This window comes from Aulonocara sp. 'chitande type north' Nkhata Bay, linkage group LG7 (assembly GCF_057382095.1).
Source record: "Aulonocara sp. 'chitande type north' Nkhata Bay isolate Kocher_YH1m ecotype deep benthic linkage group LG7, A_spYH_male_GT1.1, whole genome shotgun sequence".
NCBI classification, from domain to species: Eukaryota; Metazoa; Chordata; class Actinopteri; order Cichliformes; family Cichlidae; genus Aulonocara; species Aulonocara sp. 'chitande type north' Nkhata Bay.
Window position 1 is genome coordinate 21,666,946 of NC_141350.1, and position 20,298 is coordinate 21,687,243.

Here is a 20,298-nt window from a genome sequence, read left to right on the forward strand (position 1 = left end):
CTTTTTACAACTTCTGTTTTACTCTTCCTTATTCAAAATGCCAGTCTTGCTTCCTTCAGTTAAGGCAGTTGTCTGTGGTCGATTTGAGTAAAGACCATAAAAAAGTAGACACACGCAACACCATATCTGTACTTTTATTTGTATAACTATACTTGTAATACCTCAGGACCACATTTCACAACCACACACGGGTATGAGGAACTGTACTTTGGATATTTTGAAAGCAGATGAAACATATGGCCCTACGTATGATTTGGAGAATAGAGTTCACTCTTTTCTGTATTTTTACTTTTGAAAGTAGACTTTCTTATTGTTTACTTTCATCATCATGGCTGCTGGAGCGAACGGGCAAATAACAGACAATGCGAGGAGTACGTTAAAGGCCAAAATAAAGTCCTTTCACTACTCCTGTAGCTTTGGAAGATTACAGTTTCCAACAGTAAAAAGAAGTGCACAGATACTGCTAGAATTAAGAAACATGCGTCTGCAGCACAGATGAGGATATTAAAAGGAAAAAAGGGGCATCAAATGTAATTAGCCACGAAACCAGCCTGACCACTGAGATGAAAAGCAACACTTAACTTGAAAATCACGCACATTATCTTCAGCACATACTCAAACATAATCTAAATGTTTCTTTACTAAATCAACTTTATGGAAAGCTGAATGGGTTGAGTTTTGTTTTTGTGAATATTTCACTTCAAAGCTTCATTGTGTTATTTACTAGTAAATATAGGCTGAGTTTTCTGAAAATAGAAATCTAAATGAATGCATTGATATTTTTGACAAATATTTATCTTTGCTGTATTGCCAAAAATCAGTTAAGTCTCATTTGGGAAAGCTAACTCTATAGCTACAGATAGCAACCCATTAGCTTGACACAAAACACGAGAACTGCTAGCTTTGCCTTCTCGGAAGTTAATAAAAATTAGAAAAATATGCTACAGCTCTATGGTCAATATATTACTTCCTTTATGCACATAAACAAACTGAAGACACAACTACCACCTCATTAAATGTAGAATGACTTACAGTAAATGCTTGTCTACAAGACTCAGTTGAGAATTTAGTGGGCAAAAATCCTATTTTTTACAGTCCCGATTCACTTATACGAGAATATCACCAGCAGATAAATCATTTATCCAAATGATCATTAGGAAAATAATTTGCTGATATTCGTTAAGTATTTTTGTTGGCGTTGGGGTTAAACGCTGGGTTTAATTCACAGCAATCAGAGAAAAGCAACCAAAAAAACATTTCTGTATAATCAGCATGAGGATTTTGGTGATTTTAATGTGCTTCATGATGATGTCAAGTCAAGTGTTACAGTTTTTAATCAAAAGCGCTACTTCTTATTGTTAGGCTGATACTCACTCACACACAGACACACACCACACCTTACAGTAGTACTGCATTGCATGTTGCAATAAAACAGCATGTATACATTTCAGCTTTTATCAATGCCCCACTTACTGTGATGAACATGTGCACTTTGACAGCTAACCACATGCTAAAAATCACCAAATTATGAGATAAAACTCTGGGGAATTGTTCATTAATATTATACCAAAATCACATAGTTGAGGTTGAATGGTAGCCGTCTTAGATCAGCAATCTTCTTGTATCTTGTAATGATTTCAAATAACTGTGACAGTGCCACCCGATTTGAGGGAATATGATAGTCTTTTACCCACTCCGTCTATCTCAGAGTATCTCTCCATCTTAAAGCAGTTTGATAGCCCCTCAAACCAGTTGCAGCAGATGGATGCCCATCCAGAGGAAAAGGGAGTTTTTCTTGCTCACAGGGGGCATCTGATTGTTGGGATTTACTCTATATTGTTGTAAGATTTTTATCTTTTGTTGTGAATTGTAGCTATATAAATAAAATGAACTGAACTGAAAGTTGTCTCATCTTCATGTTAACACCATAGAAAGACCTCCTTTAGTTCCGACGAAAACCTGTGGAGGTCCAGTCTTTCCCCAGCGTATGATGTTGCTCATTTGTCATAGAGATGGTTTAGTCATTACCTGATATACATAAAGTTGGAATAAAAGCAAAAAGTATATAAAACCAGCAGTCGCAATGTAGATGGGATTATTTCAGTTTCCTACACATGGATTAAATCTAGCCTGAGATTTAAAAGAAAAAAAATCAAGGGAGCTCGTGAGTGAGCGACGTTTATGGTGTAGGACCACTTTATTGGGAAAATAAAGTGTCCTGATCGCCAAGAGTCACATATTCTTACTGCACAGTGTTAATAGCCTGAACCTAGTGAACATCTTACTGCACATGTTTTTGTTTATTTTTTGCTCACCTAATCTTTGTAAAGCCTGACTACAGCATTAACAGAAGGCGGATGAGTCCAGTTACTACTACTGATTGAAGATTCTTCTGGATTTTTTTTGAAGATGTGTCCTACTTCAGATTTTATCATGTACCAGGTGAGAGCACAGAAAAATCTAGCATCACAAATTGGATTTGAATATCACGGATGACTTAGTCGTCGCTGTAGCTGATTTTGATTTCACAAATGATGAAAAATGCAGTTTATTCAGTCTTTGTCGATGACAACTGAGCAACTGCCTCCACTGAGGAAGATCACAGGCTGTGGCTGAACGTTTCAGAGCCACTGTTTTTTCTCAAAGTCAAGAATAAACCTGCAGCCTCGATTAATGTTTATCCAGGAAACAAATTCTGACATTAACTTTATACTAAAGAAAAGAAGGTTTAGATTAAGTAAATGTGAGTCCAGTAAGTCCAATTAGCTCCTCAAGGAAAGAAAAAAAACCCCAAAACGTTCGGAAATTAGTATTTTTGGAAAGTCAAGTAAAAACATTCAGGTTCAGTTTTAATTGTCAGGTCCAGGTGTGGCATTCACTGTCTCTGGGAGTCATTTCTAAAGGTTTGGGGCTCTTCTAACAAAACAAATGTTGTGGAAGCTTCCTCACTGACACGGCTCGCAGGAGATGCTACACTGACAAGTCTTAGATGATATGTGAGGGATGGCTGAAGTACAGGTGGAGGCGGAGTTCAAAGCTGGAGAGCTGGTTCGCGTCACTGCGTTAGAGCCTGGAGGATGTCTTTCACCAGCATCGTGCCGATCACCATTTTCTCACAGTTGACCGTCAGCTGGGCGGCTCCTTCCTCTTTGGTTGCCACGGTGACCAGCACCAAGCTGCCACTGGTCACCGTCCTGCCTGCAAACCTGTGGACAGGATAATCAGGAGGAGGAACAGGAGGACTGAGGTCAAGGCAGCAAAGATCAAGAAGTAAAGATGAAGCCACAGAATAAAGAAGGGATACACATCGCGTGAGTCAGTGAGACAAAAATATCATCTGTGAAACACAACGAGTGCAAAATTAGTGCAAAAAAATGTTTTTGGTTTTCTTTTCTAGAAATTTTCTAGAATACTCTGATCAACATTCTCAGAACTGCATCAGATCCTACTTCAAGTCAGCTGATTGTGAATATATGTGTAACCCTTTCCCCCCCTAAAAGCTTGAACAGCTGATGCTGTATCAGGTTTGTACAGATGATGTAGTGGTTCCTGAATGTCACAGTCACAGGCTTTTGTCATGTATTTCTTGTGTTTTGTGTCTGTGTTAGATTTGTTGGTTTTGTTACTTTCTTCTGCTTTCTGCGTTTCCTGGTGTCTGTCATCATGTTTAACGTCCACACAGGAAGCAACTTTTTTCTAGTGTTTCCTTCTATTATTGTAGATCTTTACCTTACAACATAAAGCACCTTGATGCAACTGTTGTTATAATTTGATGGTATATAAATAAAACCGGACTGAACTTAAACTAACAACAGTCCAACTACTTATGACCTTAAGATTTTCAGATTTCCTCTCACTCAAGCACACATTGTAATTTAAATAGGACTAAATGTTATTAGTTCTGTGATGTAGATAATGTCGTTGTGGTCATAAATGCTAATCCCCTTATATCTTGGATTTTTGAGACCAGATGTCACAAAGGAGAAGTGGATCTGATGGAGAAATAAAAAACACAGCCTACTTATTGTCATGTCAAGGTAGATCCTCCTGACAGCATTTGCTTCTTTATCATTTATTTTACTCAAGCTGGAACTAAAATTTATAGGTGTCTGAAAAATGTACACTTTGTTCCTTTAGTGCAGACCCTCCCAGAGTGTGGGGCCCGCCCCCTAGGGGCAGAGCCACTGCGGGGGGGGGGGGGGGGGGGGGTATGAAAATATGAAAAGGGAAAAAAAACAAAAAACAAAAGCAATGCTTGGACACTGCTAGCACGGGGTGCCCACAAAAACGCAAAGCAGGAGATGAAGCATCGCTGAATATGTTTCCAAACCAACTTCATTCTAAGCCAAAGACTAGAAAATATGGTGAAGCATATCTGCCCTTTGGCTTCACCTGCACAAGTGCAAAGGTAGGTCTCCCCTGCTTAATTGCTTTTCCTGATCCTGCCACGATTTGTTCCCCCGGTTCAAATCCCGGACAAACAGTATCCCACAGTTGTTTATTTATCCTCCTTGAGGAGCCCATTTTGCACAGAGAGGCATTTTTTGAAAAATGTATTGATAGCAATGTTGAATATTATTACACAGGAAAAAAACAACTACATGTAAAATAAAATACTACATGACGCCTCTGCCTTTCTAAATAGAGGGACAGTAACTGCGCGTGTATGTGTAAGCGTGTAAATACTGCAGATAGAGACAAAATACTGTTAATCTGACTATCTGCCATTCTGCAATTCACCTCATGTAAACAATAACGTGGCGCACAGCGTGACGTGAAAAAAGGCACATACCTTTGACGTTGCGTGAGGTACTCTGTATTCCTCGTCCACACGTAAACGCAAAAAAGGAGTTTTAAAAAAAAATCTCCGTTTTCGGTGATTCCAAACGCCGTTTACGTGTGGACGAAACAGCTGCCTTTTCAAAAATACCCGTGCAGGTGTGGACGCAGCGTAAAAGAGTTAGTAGTTTATTTTATTACTACCTGTAATATATTGCAGATTACTTGTATTTGCTTAATTGTTTACTAAATGTTTGAGGTGTGAAATAAACCGCAGTGGAGCAAAATATGGGTGTGTGTGGTTGGAGGATGTGTGCGTGCGTGTGAGTGTGTGTGCATTTTTCTTGTAAAACAAAGGGGGGCCCAGCAAAAAAAGTTTGGGAACCACTGCTTTAGTGGATTTTTAAAATCTGCGTAAAATACGTGAAGCCACACTTTTAAGGTGATTTTTTAAGCTGATCTTGGCAAAGATCTTGTTCCCAAATGATTCCGTGTCCTTCGCAGAAGACAAACACCACCCAGGGCGCTATTTGCATTAAAAGGTGGCTCAGATAACAAGACGTGTTTGCTCAGGAGTGATTTTTCTCACCTGCACTCTTTATCTGACCCACAGGGCACTCTGCTGAGGTTGGCAGCGGTGGTCACTCTCTGGACGATGGCGTGTTCGTTTCGGCACTTGACGTCCAAAGTTAGTTTCTCTGTGATCTCGTTCATGCCCATCAGCTGACCTGTGGAGGTTGTAGGAGCAGAGCACTGGTCAGACAGGAATCCTCTCCCTCCCAGCAGCAAAACAAGCAAAGCAGTTAATAATCTTAATAATAATAGTAGTAATAATAATAATAATAATAATAAGAAGAAGAAGAACACAACATGTACAGTAACAGAGTTCATTTTTTAACCATTGCTATTCTTTTTCAGGGTATCTGCTAGCTTCAGACATGTACAGTATTATATACATATACTGTACAATGCAGTGAACATTGCTAAAGTTCTCAGAGGGACTGATGTAATATTCAGTACATCAAGAACTGTAAATGCTACTAACACTTAACACGGGAATGTACTCATGCTTCCCACTGAACACAGGATTTTGTTGGTGAATTTACAGCAAAAAAGAAGCAAATTTCTGACTGCTAACCAACTCGAGTCACCATTTTCCAGAGTATTTCCAAAGACAGAAATTCTGGTTGAAAGAGGTATTCAGTACTAATTTTCTCACTTGTGCGAAGATGGCTTGTAGAGAGCAACTGTTTGGTGATTTGCTGGTCAAAAGACGCCTGGATGTCCAGGTTAAAACTAGTATTTCAGTATTATATATCAATACTGCTCTGATGTAAAACAAGTCCTAAAATCGCTGCAATAATAAGTCAAGTGACAGAAAACTTAAATTCAGAAAATTTAGCTAAAACAGACTGCAGTCCGTTCGTAGTGTTAGTGTCTATGCATGCTTCATTTGAACTTTTTTATAACACCAACCCAAATTTAATAAAATCGTAGCTCCTTGCCAAGAGGTTGTGCAGTAAGTTGTGTGAGGGAGCACAAAAAAACAAAATAGGGGAAAAAAATTAAAATTGCACAAAATGTTGTGGGTCCCACAGAAAACCAGTCAAACGTTTACTTTAACTGCTCCCCACAAACAGAAATTTATGTTTTCTCTATTACACTTACAGGTAGATATAAAGTGTTTCCACAGCAGGAACTTTTTGTAGTATTTAAGAACTAAACCTGCATAAGGATTGTTTCAAGTCACAGCACAGGCATTATAAAACAGATATTTAAGGAACAACCACAAAGTCCCTCCCCCTAACTGAGAATGGTTCCCATTTTTATTACAACTGTCACCACCAGGAGCAGTGTTATACCAGTGAGTGTGGTGAAATGTTTTTGGATGTGTGCTGCTCTCTCAGACTTTAGCTACTTTTGGCCTTTTTCTCAAGGGGTCACACAGATGGATCCACATGCTTGATCTCTCATGTATACGAGTGAATATACTGAACAGTGTATAGAATCAGACTGCCAATGTAAATAAAAATGCAAGGAATGAAAGGTTACATGGACTTATTGCGCCATCTTGTGGTATGACCTGGTATTACAGGAGAGTAGGTCCCGCACTAGTTCAGCTTTGACTGATATCTCAACGCAACACTCAGATGTTTTGGACCTAAAGTCACAGCTAATCTGTTTCTTTAGATTAGGTCAATATCTTTGGCTCATTTTGAAAGGGTGTAAATCACTATTTAACAAACGTATTAACAATAGTTTGTTAAATAGGTTCCTTCAGTTCCCAGATCCTGATCTTAGTTCCTGGAACTGGTTAAAAAGGGGCTGAAGTTTTGTTTAAAAGTGACCAAAAGTCTGAACTAAATCAAATATTTGCTGATTTAAAAACTAGACCTCAATACGAATTAAAGACATTATCATTTCCTCTTGAATGACTATAACCTGGTTTTAACTGAGATGTCAAGACCTCTTTTGACCTGCAAAACAAAACCCAGTGCCAGTTAGACCGATGCACTACAAGATGACCAACAGTTCAAACTCCCAGCATGGTTGGTGGTTATCAGAAAGCACATGATCGAGTGCTGCTGTGAGCCAGATGTATATGTGAAAGAGTGAATGAGGATCAGTGGATGAGCATTTCCAGCCATTCCTGGTGGAGCAGGAGAGTGTGAGCGGCAGGTTTGCAGGTGTCTGCAGCTACAGACCCGGAGATGCAGTTAAGTGTTGATTACCCAGGCAAGAAGGGAGGAGGGGGAGTCAGCACGAGGTGTTAAAGGAGGAGGGAGGAGGGGAATGGGAGGAGGGGGTGGTCTGTGTGAGGATGAGTTTGGCTATAGGAAAGGTGGCACACAGACAGCTGGGAACAACAAATCTATTAAAGCCAACTTACCTAGATTGTGTAATAGCTTCTCTATTGGGGAGAGTATGGAGAGGGAGGAACCGTGGATATGACACATGTTTAAAGAGTCATTGTGGGCTTGTTAGAGCTCAAAACTCGATCACTGTTAGGATGGAAAACGAACACCAGAAACCAGAAACATGCTGGGAACTGCTGTCTGCAGCTGCTCTACCATACACCGTCTAATGCAAACCTTTGGTTTGTATTGGTGGATTGAATGTAGCTGATGGACAAAAAACTGTTTCCTGCTCTGGAGGAAGGATGATGTGGAGACTCAGAAACATCAGGCAGTTACTTTGATGTTTACTGCATGTGGCAAATGACTTGCTCGCAATGTTATAAAAGAAAAACAAAACAAAACACACATTTGGAAAAGTGAAATATACTTTCTAATTAAAAGGTCCTCATTTCATCGTGTCACACTATATGATGCACATTATCAACGGGTGACTGAGCATCACTGCATGCTTTCCTCTCTGCGTAACTGTTAAAGATCAAAGTGCAGATCTCAATGTCTTTGATCAGCAGCAATTTTTTCATTTGTATTTTCATTGATTGACTGTTCAAAAGTTGCAGCTATCAAATCAAGTCAAACCTAAAGTTTTAACTTTAGATATTCAGCATGTGGTTCCCACACGACTTCAAACATTTAACCCCATCACAACCCCATTTCATTCACAGTCTAATGAAATGAGCGCTATATTTGAACAGAATATATGAAGTGTATATTCAGAGTAGACTACTAACACTCAGGGACAAAACTTATGAGTTGCAGTGCTGCAGCATTAGCTCACTGGTTAACATGTTAACAAGCTCCCTGTTTGGACTATGCAACATTTAAAGATGTGTTGGTGTCAAAGCAGCAACTGAGACAGTGGTTTAGGGTCGCAACATTCAGGACATCAGAAATATTTTGTGGCCTATTTTCACTCACCTTGTTCCTTTTTAAACTCGTTCTCTGTCAGGAAGACGGGCCTCATCAGCTCCCCGACAGGTGGCTGGATCGACACGAAGAATTTCCTGGTGTGAGTGCTGAAAAAGGAGGAACGGTAGTGTCAGGGATTTGTATTTCGTCTTTTGTTCTTAAACTTCAAAGTTTCCCAAACAGCCCTGACCCTGGTGGGATGACAGAAGTGGAATAAGATTTTTTTAATTATACAAGTAAAATATCTGGTCTGACAGTCTGGTGGTAATTTTATGACTGTTTTCAAAACAACAGGAAACTGAAAATGTCCATCAGTATTTCTCAAAGCTTCAGTAGGTGTCATCAATATGTTATGCAAAACCCCCAAAGATTCAAATCAGTAAAGATTAGTAAAGAGTCAATGCAAACTTTCAAAAGCTGCAACTATTAAAGCTTGTGTCCGATAACAGCAATACTTTGGCGAGTTGTTGAGCTTTTTAGTCAGTTAAGCTAGGGTGACCATATTTTGATGTCCAAAAAAGAGGACACTTGGCTCAGTCATGAAGAACTTGCTTAAAGAAACATATTTAAACGATGCCTTCTCTGTGCGGTTAATGAATTGTGAAATAAAATCTGTCATATAGGACCTTACAAGTCAACAAGTGCAAAGAAAATAACTTAAAAACCTCTGGAATTAAATAATGGTACAGAAATAATGCCTCATGTGCATAAGAAAAATTACCAGTACTGGGTCGGTACGAGGGAAATTTCTTTTGCAGTTCGTCTGAAAAGATTCACTTGCGTTTTGGGATCTTTTAAACATCATTAGGCGCGTTCCTGCGCGCTGTCTGTCCCTTCTGTGAGCGCAGAAAAACTTACAAGTGCTCACAAAGCAGCAGTTCGGGGATGACTTCAAACACATGGGTCCTCTGTCGGAATGTAGGAAAACCCGGACATTTTTATCAATCTCGAAAATCCCCCCGGACGCCCTGGACGTCCGGGGGGATTGTGTCAAGCCAGCCTCCAATTCGAGACTTGCAGTCAAGCCAGCCTCGAGTTTGTTTTCTGCTCCCTGTGTATTCAAAGTATTACGGGAAGGGAAACCGGATTTCAAAATAAAAGCCAACTTCGAGTGAATTAACAGATATGTTAAGAACATAGTAACATATAATATAGGCTTGTTCACAAACTCTAATGTTAGATCTACATGACACAACCTTGCACCCTAATAGCGCCCTGTTAATATCAAGGCCATCTTATTTTGGATTTCAAAGTAAAAGCCCTGTGAATTTTCATTTTTGAACTACTCTTACAATGACTTCATAATGCTCTTAAAAGCAAAAGTGTTCTTTCCAAAGACTAGTTGCACTTTATATCAACACTATCCAACCACAGTGTTTTTCACAGTAATACCATGTCAATATCAAGTCAGTCTGATTTTGCCTTTCAAAGTAATGGCCCTTTGAAATTGCCCATATTTGACTTACTCTTCTAACGATTTCAAAATGCTCTAAAAAGAAAAATTCTTGTTTCCACAGGATAATTTTACTCTGTATTTACAGTATACAGCCCCCAGTGATACCATGTCAATATCAAGTCAGTCTGATTTCACTTTCCAAAGTAATGGCCCATTGAAATTGCCCATTGATGGGCAAAATCAGACTGACTCAGTCTGATTTTGCCTTTCAAATTCATGGCACGTTGAAATTGCCCATATAAGACCTACCTTTCTGTGATTTTGTAATGCTCTAAAAAAGGAAAATGTCTGTTTCCACAGGATAATTCCACTTTAGATCAACAGTATACAACCCCACAGTGATACCATATTAATTTCAAGTCAGTCTGATTTTGCTTTCCAAAGTAAAAGCCTTTTCAAATTGCCCATATCTGACTTACTCTTGGAACGATTTCAAAATGCTCTAAAATGGAAAATGTCTGTTTCCACAGGGTAATTCCACTTTAGATCAACAATATCCAACCCCATAGTGATACTATATCAATATCAAGTCAGTTCGATTTTGCCTTCCAAAATAAAAGCCTTTTTAAATTGCACATAGACGACCTACTCTTTTAACGATTTCAAAATGCTCTAAAAAGGAAAATTGCTGTTTCCACAGGATAATTCCACTTTAGATTGACAGTGGGGATACTTGGTATCCCCTATCACGGGGATACCAAGTCAATTTCAAGTCGCCTTGATTTTGCCTTTCAAAGTAATGGCCCGTTGAAATTGCCCATATATGAGCCACTCTTTCACTGACTTCAGAATCCCCTTAAAAGCAAAGTTGCTGTTTCCACAAGATCATTTCACTCTACATTGACAGTATACAACCCCACAGTTTTATCACGTCAATATCTTGATTATAATTGTTTATGAGGTACTTTTTATAACTAAACGCGGATGCTGTTAACAGGACAATTACTGTTTCCACTAAGTAATTGGAGTCCACACAACCTCTACAGTGGAAACATCTCAATCTCAAATCAATCCCATTTTGCATTTCAGAGTAAAAGCCCTTTAGACTTTGTTTATAGGAGCTTCTCTTTCCATAACTTCAGAATGGCATTAAATGGAAAGTTCCAGCTTCCACCCATTAATTCCAGTTCATGCCAACACATATCATAACATATAATCTAACAGTGGAGTCGGGAGCAGTTTTATAAAACACCAGAGGTGCCAGACATTCCTTACGAACAAAAATAATAATAACAATAATTTTTCTGATCACAGAGAAAAATTCCTAGCTCATCTGCTATTTGTATGAGAATTGAAAAGCCTGCAGATAATTTTCTGAATCCAGTTGCTCAAGGCAAGAAAAGGTCCCAGTCTTTAGATTCCTGCCCATTCCTGAAACACGTTACAATGGCAGTGTCATCTGAGTATTTCTGGATTTGGCAAGACTCAAGATATATATTTGAAGTCTGCTGTATACAATATGAAAAGAAGTGGAGCCAAGACAATCCCTCTGGAGCCCCCATGCTGCTCAGTAATGTTCCAGAAATGCTGTTCCCCAACCTGACAAAGTTGTGTTGTTTCTGTCAAACCAGCTCTGTTTTCTCTATATTCAAATTTCAACTTTGTGATCATATGCACTAGAGCTGATTTAATAGCTAAAAATTTTACTTTACTGTGTGCTTGGTTAGCACTGTTGCCTCACAGCAAGAAGGTCCTGAGTTCATTTCCACCATCAGGCCAGGGTCTTTCTGTGTGAAGTTTGCATGTTCTCCCCGTGTTTTCGTGGGTTCCCTCTGGGTACTCCAGCTTCCTCCCACAGTCCAAAGACATGCAGTTTGTGGGGATAGGTTAATTGATTAATCCAAATTGCCCATAGGTGTGAATGCGGGAGTGAATGTGAGCGCAAATGGTTGTCTGTCTCTGTGTGTTAGCCCTGCGACAGACTGGTGACCTGTCCAGGGTGTACCCTGCCTCTCACCCTATGTAAGGCAAGGCAAGGCAAGGCAAGTTTATTTGTATAGCACAATTCAACAACAAGGTGATTCAAAGTGCTTTACAGAGACATTAGAAACAAGAACAAATAAAAAGCATGATTTAAAATTGAATAAAACAAGCAAATAAACTAACTAACTAATTAACAAACAAACAAACAAACAAACAAACAACAGTATATAAAATCAAAACAGATAAAATCAGAACAGTAGATAAAATCAGTAGTTAAATGTAAGTTTTGAAATTTAAGCTTAAAGTGTGGATTTGGTGCTTTATTCAAATGCAGCTGAGAACAGGTGAGTCTTCAACCTGGATTTAAATAAACTGAGTGTTTCAGCTGATCTGAGGCTTTCTGGGAGTTTGTTCCAGATATAAGGAGCATAAAAGCTGAATGCAGCTTCTCCGTGTCTGGTTCTGACTCTGGGAACTGATAAAAGACCGGATCCAGATGACCTGAGGGATCTGGATGGTTCATACTGGGTCAGGAGGTCATTGATGTATTTTGGTCCTAAACCATTCAGAGCTTTATAGGCCAGCATCAGAACTTTAAAGTCTATCCTCTGACGGACAGGCAGCCAGTGTAAGGACCTCAGAGCTGGACTGATGTGGTCCACTTTTTTGGTCTTAGTGAGGACTCGAGCAGCAGAGTTCTGAATGAGCTGTAGTTGTCTGACTGATTTTTTAGGTAGACCTGTAAAGATGCTGTTACAGTAATCAAGCCTACTAAAGATGAATGCATGGACTAGTTTTTCCAGGTCCTGTTGAGACATCAGATCTTTTATCCTTGATATATTCTTGAGGTGATAGTAAGCTGACTTTGTTATTGTCTTAATGTGTTTTTCTAAGTTTAGGTCTGCATCCATCACTACACCCAAATTTCTCGCCTGGTTTGTGGTTTTTAGATGTATAGATTGAAGTTCTCTGGTGACCTGTAATCGTTTTTCTTTGGCGCCAAAGACTATTACCTCAGTTTTGTTTTTGTTTAGCTGGAGAAAATTGTGGCACAACCAGTCATTGATTTCCTCAATGCATTTACCAAGAGCCTGTACATGTACCCTGCCTCTCCCTGGGATATGCTCCAGCACCCCCCACGACCCTGGATAGGATAAGTGGAAGTGAATGGATGAATGAAGCTAACGGATTCTACAGTATTTATGAAAGTCTTCAGTTGCAGAAATTAATAATAGACTTCTTTTTAAGGACTTTTTCAACATTTTCATTTTATACGTGTTTCCCTGAAGCAGTATTGTTTAGAAACACTAGAGATTGTAGCTTTTATGTATTTATCTATGACGCCAGATTACACGAATCAATTAGCTAAACTAAAATCATAATGCCATGGTGACCTGTAATACACTCAACAAAAATATAAACGCAACACCTTTGTTACTGCTCCCATTCCCCATGGGATGGACATAGAGACCTAAAATTCATTCCAGATACACAATATAACCATCCCTCCCAAACAGTGGTCACAAATCAGTCCAAATGTGTGGTAGTGGGCACATCTGCTATATTGAGATAATCCATCCCACCTCACAGGTGTGCCACATCAGGATGCTGATCTGACATCATGAGTAGTGCACAGGTGTACCTCAGACTGCCCACAACAAAAGGCCACCCTGGAATGTGCAGTTTTGTCTCACAGCAAAATGCCACAGATGCCACAAGCAATGAGGGAGTGTGCAATTGGCATGCTGACAGCAGGAATGTCAACCAGATCTGTCGCCCGTGCATTGAATGTTCATTTCTCAACCATAAGCCGTCTCCACAGGCGTTTCAGAGAATATGGCAGCACATCCAACCGGCCTCACAACCGCAGACCTCGTGTAACCACACCAGCCCAGGACCTCCACATCCAGCAGGTTCACCTCCAAGATCGTCTGAGACCAGCCACCCAGACAGCTGCTGGAACAATTGGTTTGCACAACCAAACAATTTCTGCACAAACTGTCAGAAACCGTCTCAGGGACGCTCAACTGCATGCCCGTCGTCCTCATCGGGGTCTTGACCTGACTCCAGCTCGTCGCCGTAACAGACTTGTGTGGGCAAATGCTCACATTCGATGGCGTCTGGCACGTTGGAGAGGTGTGCGCTTCACGGATGAATCATGGTTCACATTGTTCAGGGCAGATGGCAGCTGAGAATGTCCCAGTTCTTGCATGGCCAGCATACTCACCGGACATGTCACCCATTGAGCATGTTCGGGATGTGCTTGACCGGCGTATACGACAGCGTGTACCAGTTCCCACGAATATCCAACAACCTCGCACAGCCATTGAAGTGGAGTGGACCAACATTCCACAGGCCACAATTGACAATCTGATAGACTCCATGCGACGATGTGTTGCACTGCATGAAGCAAATGGTGGTCACACCAGATACTGACCGGTTCTGGGTCCCCAGACCCCCAATAGCGCAAAAAACTGCACATTCCAGGGTGGCCTTTTGTTGTGGGCAGTCTGAGGTACACCTGTGCACTACTCATGTCGTCAGATCAGCATCCTGATGTGGCACACCTGTGAGGTGGGATGGATTATCTCAATATAGCAGATGTGCCCACTACCACACATTTGGACTGATTTGTGACCACTGTTTGGGAGGGATGGTTATATTGTGTATCTGGAATGAATTTTAGGTCTCTACGTCCATCCCATGGGGAATGGGAGCAGTAACAAAGGTGTTGCGTTTATATTTTTGTTGAGTGTATTTGGCTTCAAAATTTAAACATAACACAATTACCAAAGGCCTTCGAAACATGGTGTCTAACCAGATACTTGCTGAGAACAACATTGCCTTGGCCCTGGTGTGGGTCAGTAGATGTCTTAAATTGCAGTCTCTGATAAATGAGAATTTGGCTCCCTGGCACTTTCATCTCGCATGATGGCATTTGGTTGATAGTTCTTAAACTGTGATGGTGTTGACTTCATCAATATAGGAGCCAGACAAAATAAACAGCATTTTTCCATTTTAGAGCTTTCTGAAGTCATTGAAAACGCACACCGATATATGCTCAATTTGAAAGGGCCATTATTTTGAAAGGCAAAATAAGAATGATTGATATTGACATGGTATCACTATGGGGTTGTATACACTCAATATAGACTGCAACTAGTCTGTGGAAACATGAGTTTTCCATTCTCAATTAATTAAAAGAGTAGTTCAAAAATAAACATTCAGATGGCTTTTACTTTGAAATCCAAAAGGAGATGGCTTTAATATTGGCATGTTGCTACTAGAATACTGGGGTATGTCATTTGTATCCAACATTAGAGTGTGCAAACAAGACTAATTGATATTTGTGAATGTGCTCTTAATTTACTGGAAGTCGGCCTTCATTTTGAAATCATGCTTCTGGAGCTTTTATTTTGAAATCAGGTTTCCACGTCTTTTGCCATAATACTCAGAATACACAGGGAACGTAAAACAAAGTGGAGGCTGGCTTGACACCAGTAAAAGTGGACGGTTGGTCACCCTAGTTAAGTGTTGATGCTAGCCTCAGCTGCTTTTAACTGGTGTTAGTGAAACTTTCTTTGAAGCAGATCCAAGTGTTGGGCTTGGACCGGAGCCGGTCTTATATACTTATTAATGAAAAGCACATCAGTTTGTTGGAAGACATAATTGCACAATAATCTGTGTATATTTATAAGTACAACTATTTTTTTTCCCATTAACCTCAAAATGACTGCCTGTAGCTTTATAGAAATTCAGAAACCACTGGAGTGTTTTCTCTGATATTATTAAACGTGAACTGAATCGAATCAAGAGTTTTTCCAAATAATTAACTAACTTCCTGTCTGTATATCAACGTATCAGTGGCTTAGCAGACTAACTGCTGCAGAGCAAATGCAAATCTAGCAAATCCCAAAAATGAAGCAGACCGGCAACCAGAAGCAGGACTGCACAGGAGGTCTACCCTCTGTAATCAAGAGTCCGTCTCACCACAGCTGGAAGTTTGCTGCTTGCGTTGAATCACAGAAATCGATGCCCATCACAGCTGTGGCCGTCTCACCTGCTGGAAGTAGCTCTGTGGACATGGAGGAAAGAAAAAGCCTTTAGTGTTTCCACACAAAAAACAGGCACAACTCTTAAAAGTCACATGAAAAACCGAGACAAAGATTAGGATGTGAATGTTCATACTGAAACATCTGAGACGTCCTTGTACAAAAAGTGTCCTCTAAGAAGAAAACTGAGATGGAGGCGCTGCTGACAACTTCAAAACTGCCACACTTTGTTTTTCTCTAAGTCAAGTCAACCCTGATGGACATGTTAAAATGCCCAACTCGAGTGATGAAGGCAACATTATTTACAGACTGGGTTTTATTAAGGTTTAAATTTAAGGGCACATAACTCGTGGCATGTGTGCCGGCTGTAGCTGATGTCAGGCCTCAGGTAGGGACATTCAAGTCACTGAACTGTAACCACTGCGCCCATATTTATGGTGTTTTGCAGCTTTTTGATAGAATTACATGAGTAATATTATTGGTTACTGAGTGGCAGAGCTAGTTCAAGACATTTTGGTGAACAAAGTTACAGTGTTTTATCAGTTTGTGGCTTAACACTAATTATCAGGATACTGGTGTCTATGTGGTTGCCCGTGTACAGGTCATAGAGGCAGCTTGCAACCTGTTGCCGTTAGGTGAAAGGACAGAAATCCATCAAACTTGTATTTCATGTTGATAATAAGTTTAATGGAGGAATTTAAATGTGCTGATATGTATATTTTAATATGTAGCAGGCTGATGGTCCCCTTCTTGTCTATGAACAAACTTAAATTAGAATTTTCAACTTCATAGTCACAAAAATTCAGCATCTTATTTACAGCTTTCCCTGAAGCAAAATTATTGTAATAGAAAAAACACCGACATCTGCAACAAGTACGTCTGTTTTATCTGGTGTAATGAACAGTGCAGTTTCCAAGCACTGCCAGCAGGGTTGTATTTCATATGTCCGTGCATGTACACAGTGGACAATCTCACACACCGATCTCTGGGAACTCCTTGACCCTCATCCCAGACTGGAGCTTCACATCCTCTATGTGCAGGTTCTTGGTGTCGGAAGAGGCGCTGTTGGTGAACTGCATCTGCACCGCCACCATGTTGGCGTCAGGGCTGAAAGGCTGCCGGCTGAAACAGTACTCCACCGACAGACCCTCACCCGTGATCCGGTGAAGCAGCTCGTAGCTCTTCAGCGCGCTGGAGGGAGCAATGGTCTGTAAAAAGACCCCTCTGGTTTGTCATCTGCTTTAGTTCCCCCCCCCCTCCCCTCTTCATTTTCATTTCATCGCTTCACTAACAGAGAATAAAGATGTCAACAAGCAAATAATATGAAACACTTACTGCTGGGGAGAGGACAGAGTCAGACAAAGACAGCCCCTCCAGGTCGGTCACGAGGCTGTTGGATAGGAAGGTGTTGACCGGTGTGACTTGTGGTGAGGGAGCAGGTTCAACTAAGAAAGAAAGAAACAAGACACGGATGATGTTCCCAAATTCAGACCAGTGTGCAGTCATCTAATGGATTTTTTTTCCTTTGGCATCTTTGTAGAATGTGAAGGGGTTTAGGTGTGAATTAGCATCTCCAAGTCTGGTTGAGAGATTAAGTATCTTGGACGGTTTGTTTATGAATGAGGGGAGAGCATCGGTTTAATGGAAGCTCTACTTTCCTACCTATTCTGTGGACACATCTGTGGGTGGTGACCAAACCCTTGAGCTCAGTCATCTAAAAGGGGCTCAGATTATAGCTGCTGCTCCTCAAAAAGAGCTAATGAGATGGTTCAGGCATCTGAACTGCATCTAATTCAGAAGTGGTTTGTGCATTTTGAAATGGGATGAGATTCTCAGATGAAAGAGATGAAGACGGTTCTGGGAAGAGGTAGATGTGGACACCTCTGCTTAGACTGCTTTCCGTTCTAAAGAGAGTGCCATACATTTTCTACTGTCTGAGAAGAAAAGCTGGAAAGATCGAGAAAAAGAAACAAAAACAACTTACAATCATCAAGGTCGAGCAGAGACATTTCTTTCTTTTCTTTCTTGCTCTCTTTCTTGAGAGGCTTGGGAGGAGGTTTAGATTCAGCCGTCTGGAGAACAAAGAAAAACTGTCACGAATAGACGCTGTTCATGCTGCTGTATAGGAAAAGGGGCACAACTGCGCTCTCTTGTATTTTGAAATGCTAAGGTTATGAGAATTTTAGTGGCTTCTTAGATACAGGCTGTATCAAAAAGAATAATCTGGTTTAAAAGTGCTTTTATTCACCGCTAACGATAGAAACACGCACCGATGGAAAGAGCGGATTCCTTAGCTTCACATGGTTGGTGGTAGGTAGCATAACAACAGCAGGGGCTGTGTGAAACCTTATATTCAGTCATGTACTTCTATATTTATTGCAAGCTTCTATGTGCATTACTTAAAAAAGAAAACCCAGCCTTTTTAAATCTGATGATTGTTTTTGATGCACCCTGCTGCTGTGCACTTTCTCTGTAGTTAACCCTGGTTTGCACCTTTTTTTTCTTCTTGACCTCAGCCTCTGACTCCGAGTCTTCAGACTCTGACTGGCTGCTTTCAGACTCGCTTTCCTCATCTTCGTCAGATTCAGACTCTGACTCGCTCTTGCGCGGTTTACTCTTCCTCTGGTGCTTCCTCTCTTCTTCTTCGCTGCTCTGCTCACTGTCAAAGGAAACCAGAGGTCAAACTTCCCCCAAGGAGTCAAACTTTATTTTCTACAAACAAAGCGACCACCAATTCTAATAATAACATCCATAGTCCAGCAAATATGCCTGACATGGCATGCAGTGTAAAGCAGTCTACCTTTCGCTTTCTTGCACTGGCTTCTTTAGATCTTTCTTTTTTTTCTTCTTCTGTTCCTCTTCCTCCTCCTCTTCTTCTTCCTCAGACTCGGAGGCTTCCTTACTCTCTTCGCTCTCTGATCCCGACCCGCTCTCCTCGCTGCCACTGCTGCTTTCCGAGCCACTGGCAGAGTCTGACTCTGTGGAGGGAGAGGTCAGAGGTTAGAAAGGCTACACAGAGTAAGTGTGATCTGAAGGCTGTTGGTATTCACATCTTACACGGCGTCCTCTGACAAACAAAGCAGCTGGGACTGAGTGAGTCTGCGTGTTAAACTGTTTTACCATCAAAAAGAGTCGAGCTCATCAAAACCAGAGAGGAGATCAAACTTTTATTATCCTTTGTATTATTGATGCCTCAGACACTTTTTTCCTCCAGAGGTGAGGAAAAAGAAAAAAAGATAAAGCAGAACTTTTAACTGACATTCTCAGATTTTCTTTCAGCGTGAAGCTGAGGCAGACACATCAGAAACAACTAAAGACAGAGGTGTTTTATGCTACACCCGCACTCACAAAACTGCATATTGTCTATAATATTATTGTAGCCGATGATAGTTTCTGCAGCAGTAATAGTGAGGAATATTGATAATCTTCTTAAAAGAAGATTATCAATTAAAGATAACTGATCAGATGGAATCAGACATTTAGGGGTTTACTTTCTGTTTAATGTGAAATACTGTTGAGGTCAACAGATATTCAAAAGCTAGTAACAGTACCGATGTTTCAGTCAGTACTGCTAAAAGTAAGAATAATATGAAGCTCTTAAAAGAACATAAAACTATATTCAGAGTACAGGGATAATATCCAGATTAGCACTTCATACAGTAAAGGCCACAACGTATTTTGCAATTTCCCAAAAGTAATAGGATGTAATTTTCAGTGCCTAAACTTGAGGCTTAATAACTCTTGAAGCAAATTTGTAATATGTTTATTTGGGCTTTTTAGCCTTTATTTAAACAGGACGGGGGAGAAAAGATGGGAAGGCTGGGAGGAAGAGCAGGAGGACGACATGCAGCAACTGGTGATATACCTCACCCTATTTGTATTTTTAAGTGATTTTGGTGTATTTTAGACAATAAGAGACAAAATTATACTGGAAGTAATGAGGCTTTTCTATATTTCCCCATCTTAAGGTGTTATTAGAGTTATTTTAAGGTTGAGGGATGTATTCCTTAGTAGCTCTACTTCCGCATCTCACGCTGTAATTAATGGGGAATATTTCTATGTACTGAAAATTCCACACTAAACTCAGAAAACATTTTGGAAAATTACACAGGCAGCATTATAAACTGCTACCTAGTGTCTTATTTTACTTATATGATTCAAATCTATTTTTTAAAAATAACATCGTGGCTTTACTAATGTTCACAGAACTGCTTTTAAATGTTAAAATAAGATAATAATGCACTACATTAGGAAATCAGGATCA

At 40.3% G+C, this 20,298-nt stretch overlaps 1 protein-coding gene across 13 annotated transcripts in view; it reads right to left on the reverse strand.

Annotated features, from left to right (window-relative positions):
• Nucleotides 1–755: 755 nt before the first annotated feature.
• The window catches only part of ap3b2 (adaptor related protein complex 3 subunit beta 2), a 60,015-nt gene continuing 40,472 nt past the window's right edge, over nt 756–20,298 (reverse strand). For 8 of the 13 annotated variants that reach the window (XM_086299368.1, XM_086299366.1, XM_086299367.1 and 5 more), the window contains 10 exons: nt 18,835–19,012; nt 18,528–18,693; nt 18,019–18,106; nt 17,370–17,479; nt 17,014–17,242; nt 15,973–16,057; nt 8,613–8,710; nt 7,670–7,690; nt 5,369–5,507; nt 756–3,242 (listed from right to left, as the gene is read on the reverse strand). In XM_086299368.1, coding sequence (XP_086155494.1) covers nt 3,056–3,242; nt 5,369–5,507; nt 7,670–7,690; nt 8,613–8,710; nt 15,973–16,057; nt 17,014–17,242; nt 17,370–17,479; nt 18,019–18,106; nt 18,528–18,693; nt 18,835–19,012 — 1,301 coding nt within the window. In that variant the 3' untranslated portion in view covers nt 756–3,055. The remainder of the gene's footprint in view (nt 3,243–5,368; nt 5,508–7,669; nt 7,691–8,612; nt 8,711–15,972; nt 16,058–17,013; nt 17,243–17,369; nt 17,480–18,018; nt 18,107–18,527; nt 18,694–18,834; nt 19,013–20,298) is intronic. The other 5 variants (XM_086299370.1, XM_086299369.1, XM_086299364.1 and 2 more) reach the window with 3 other exon arrangements.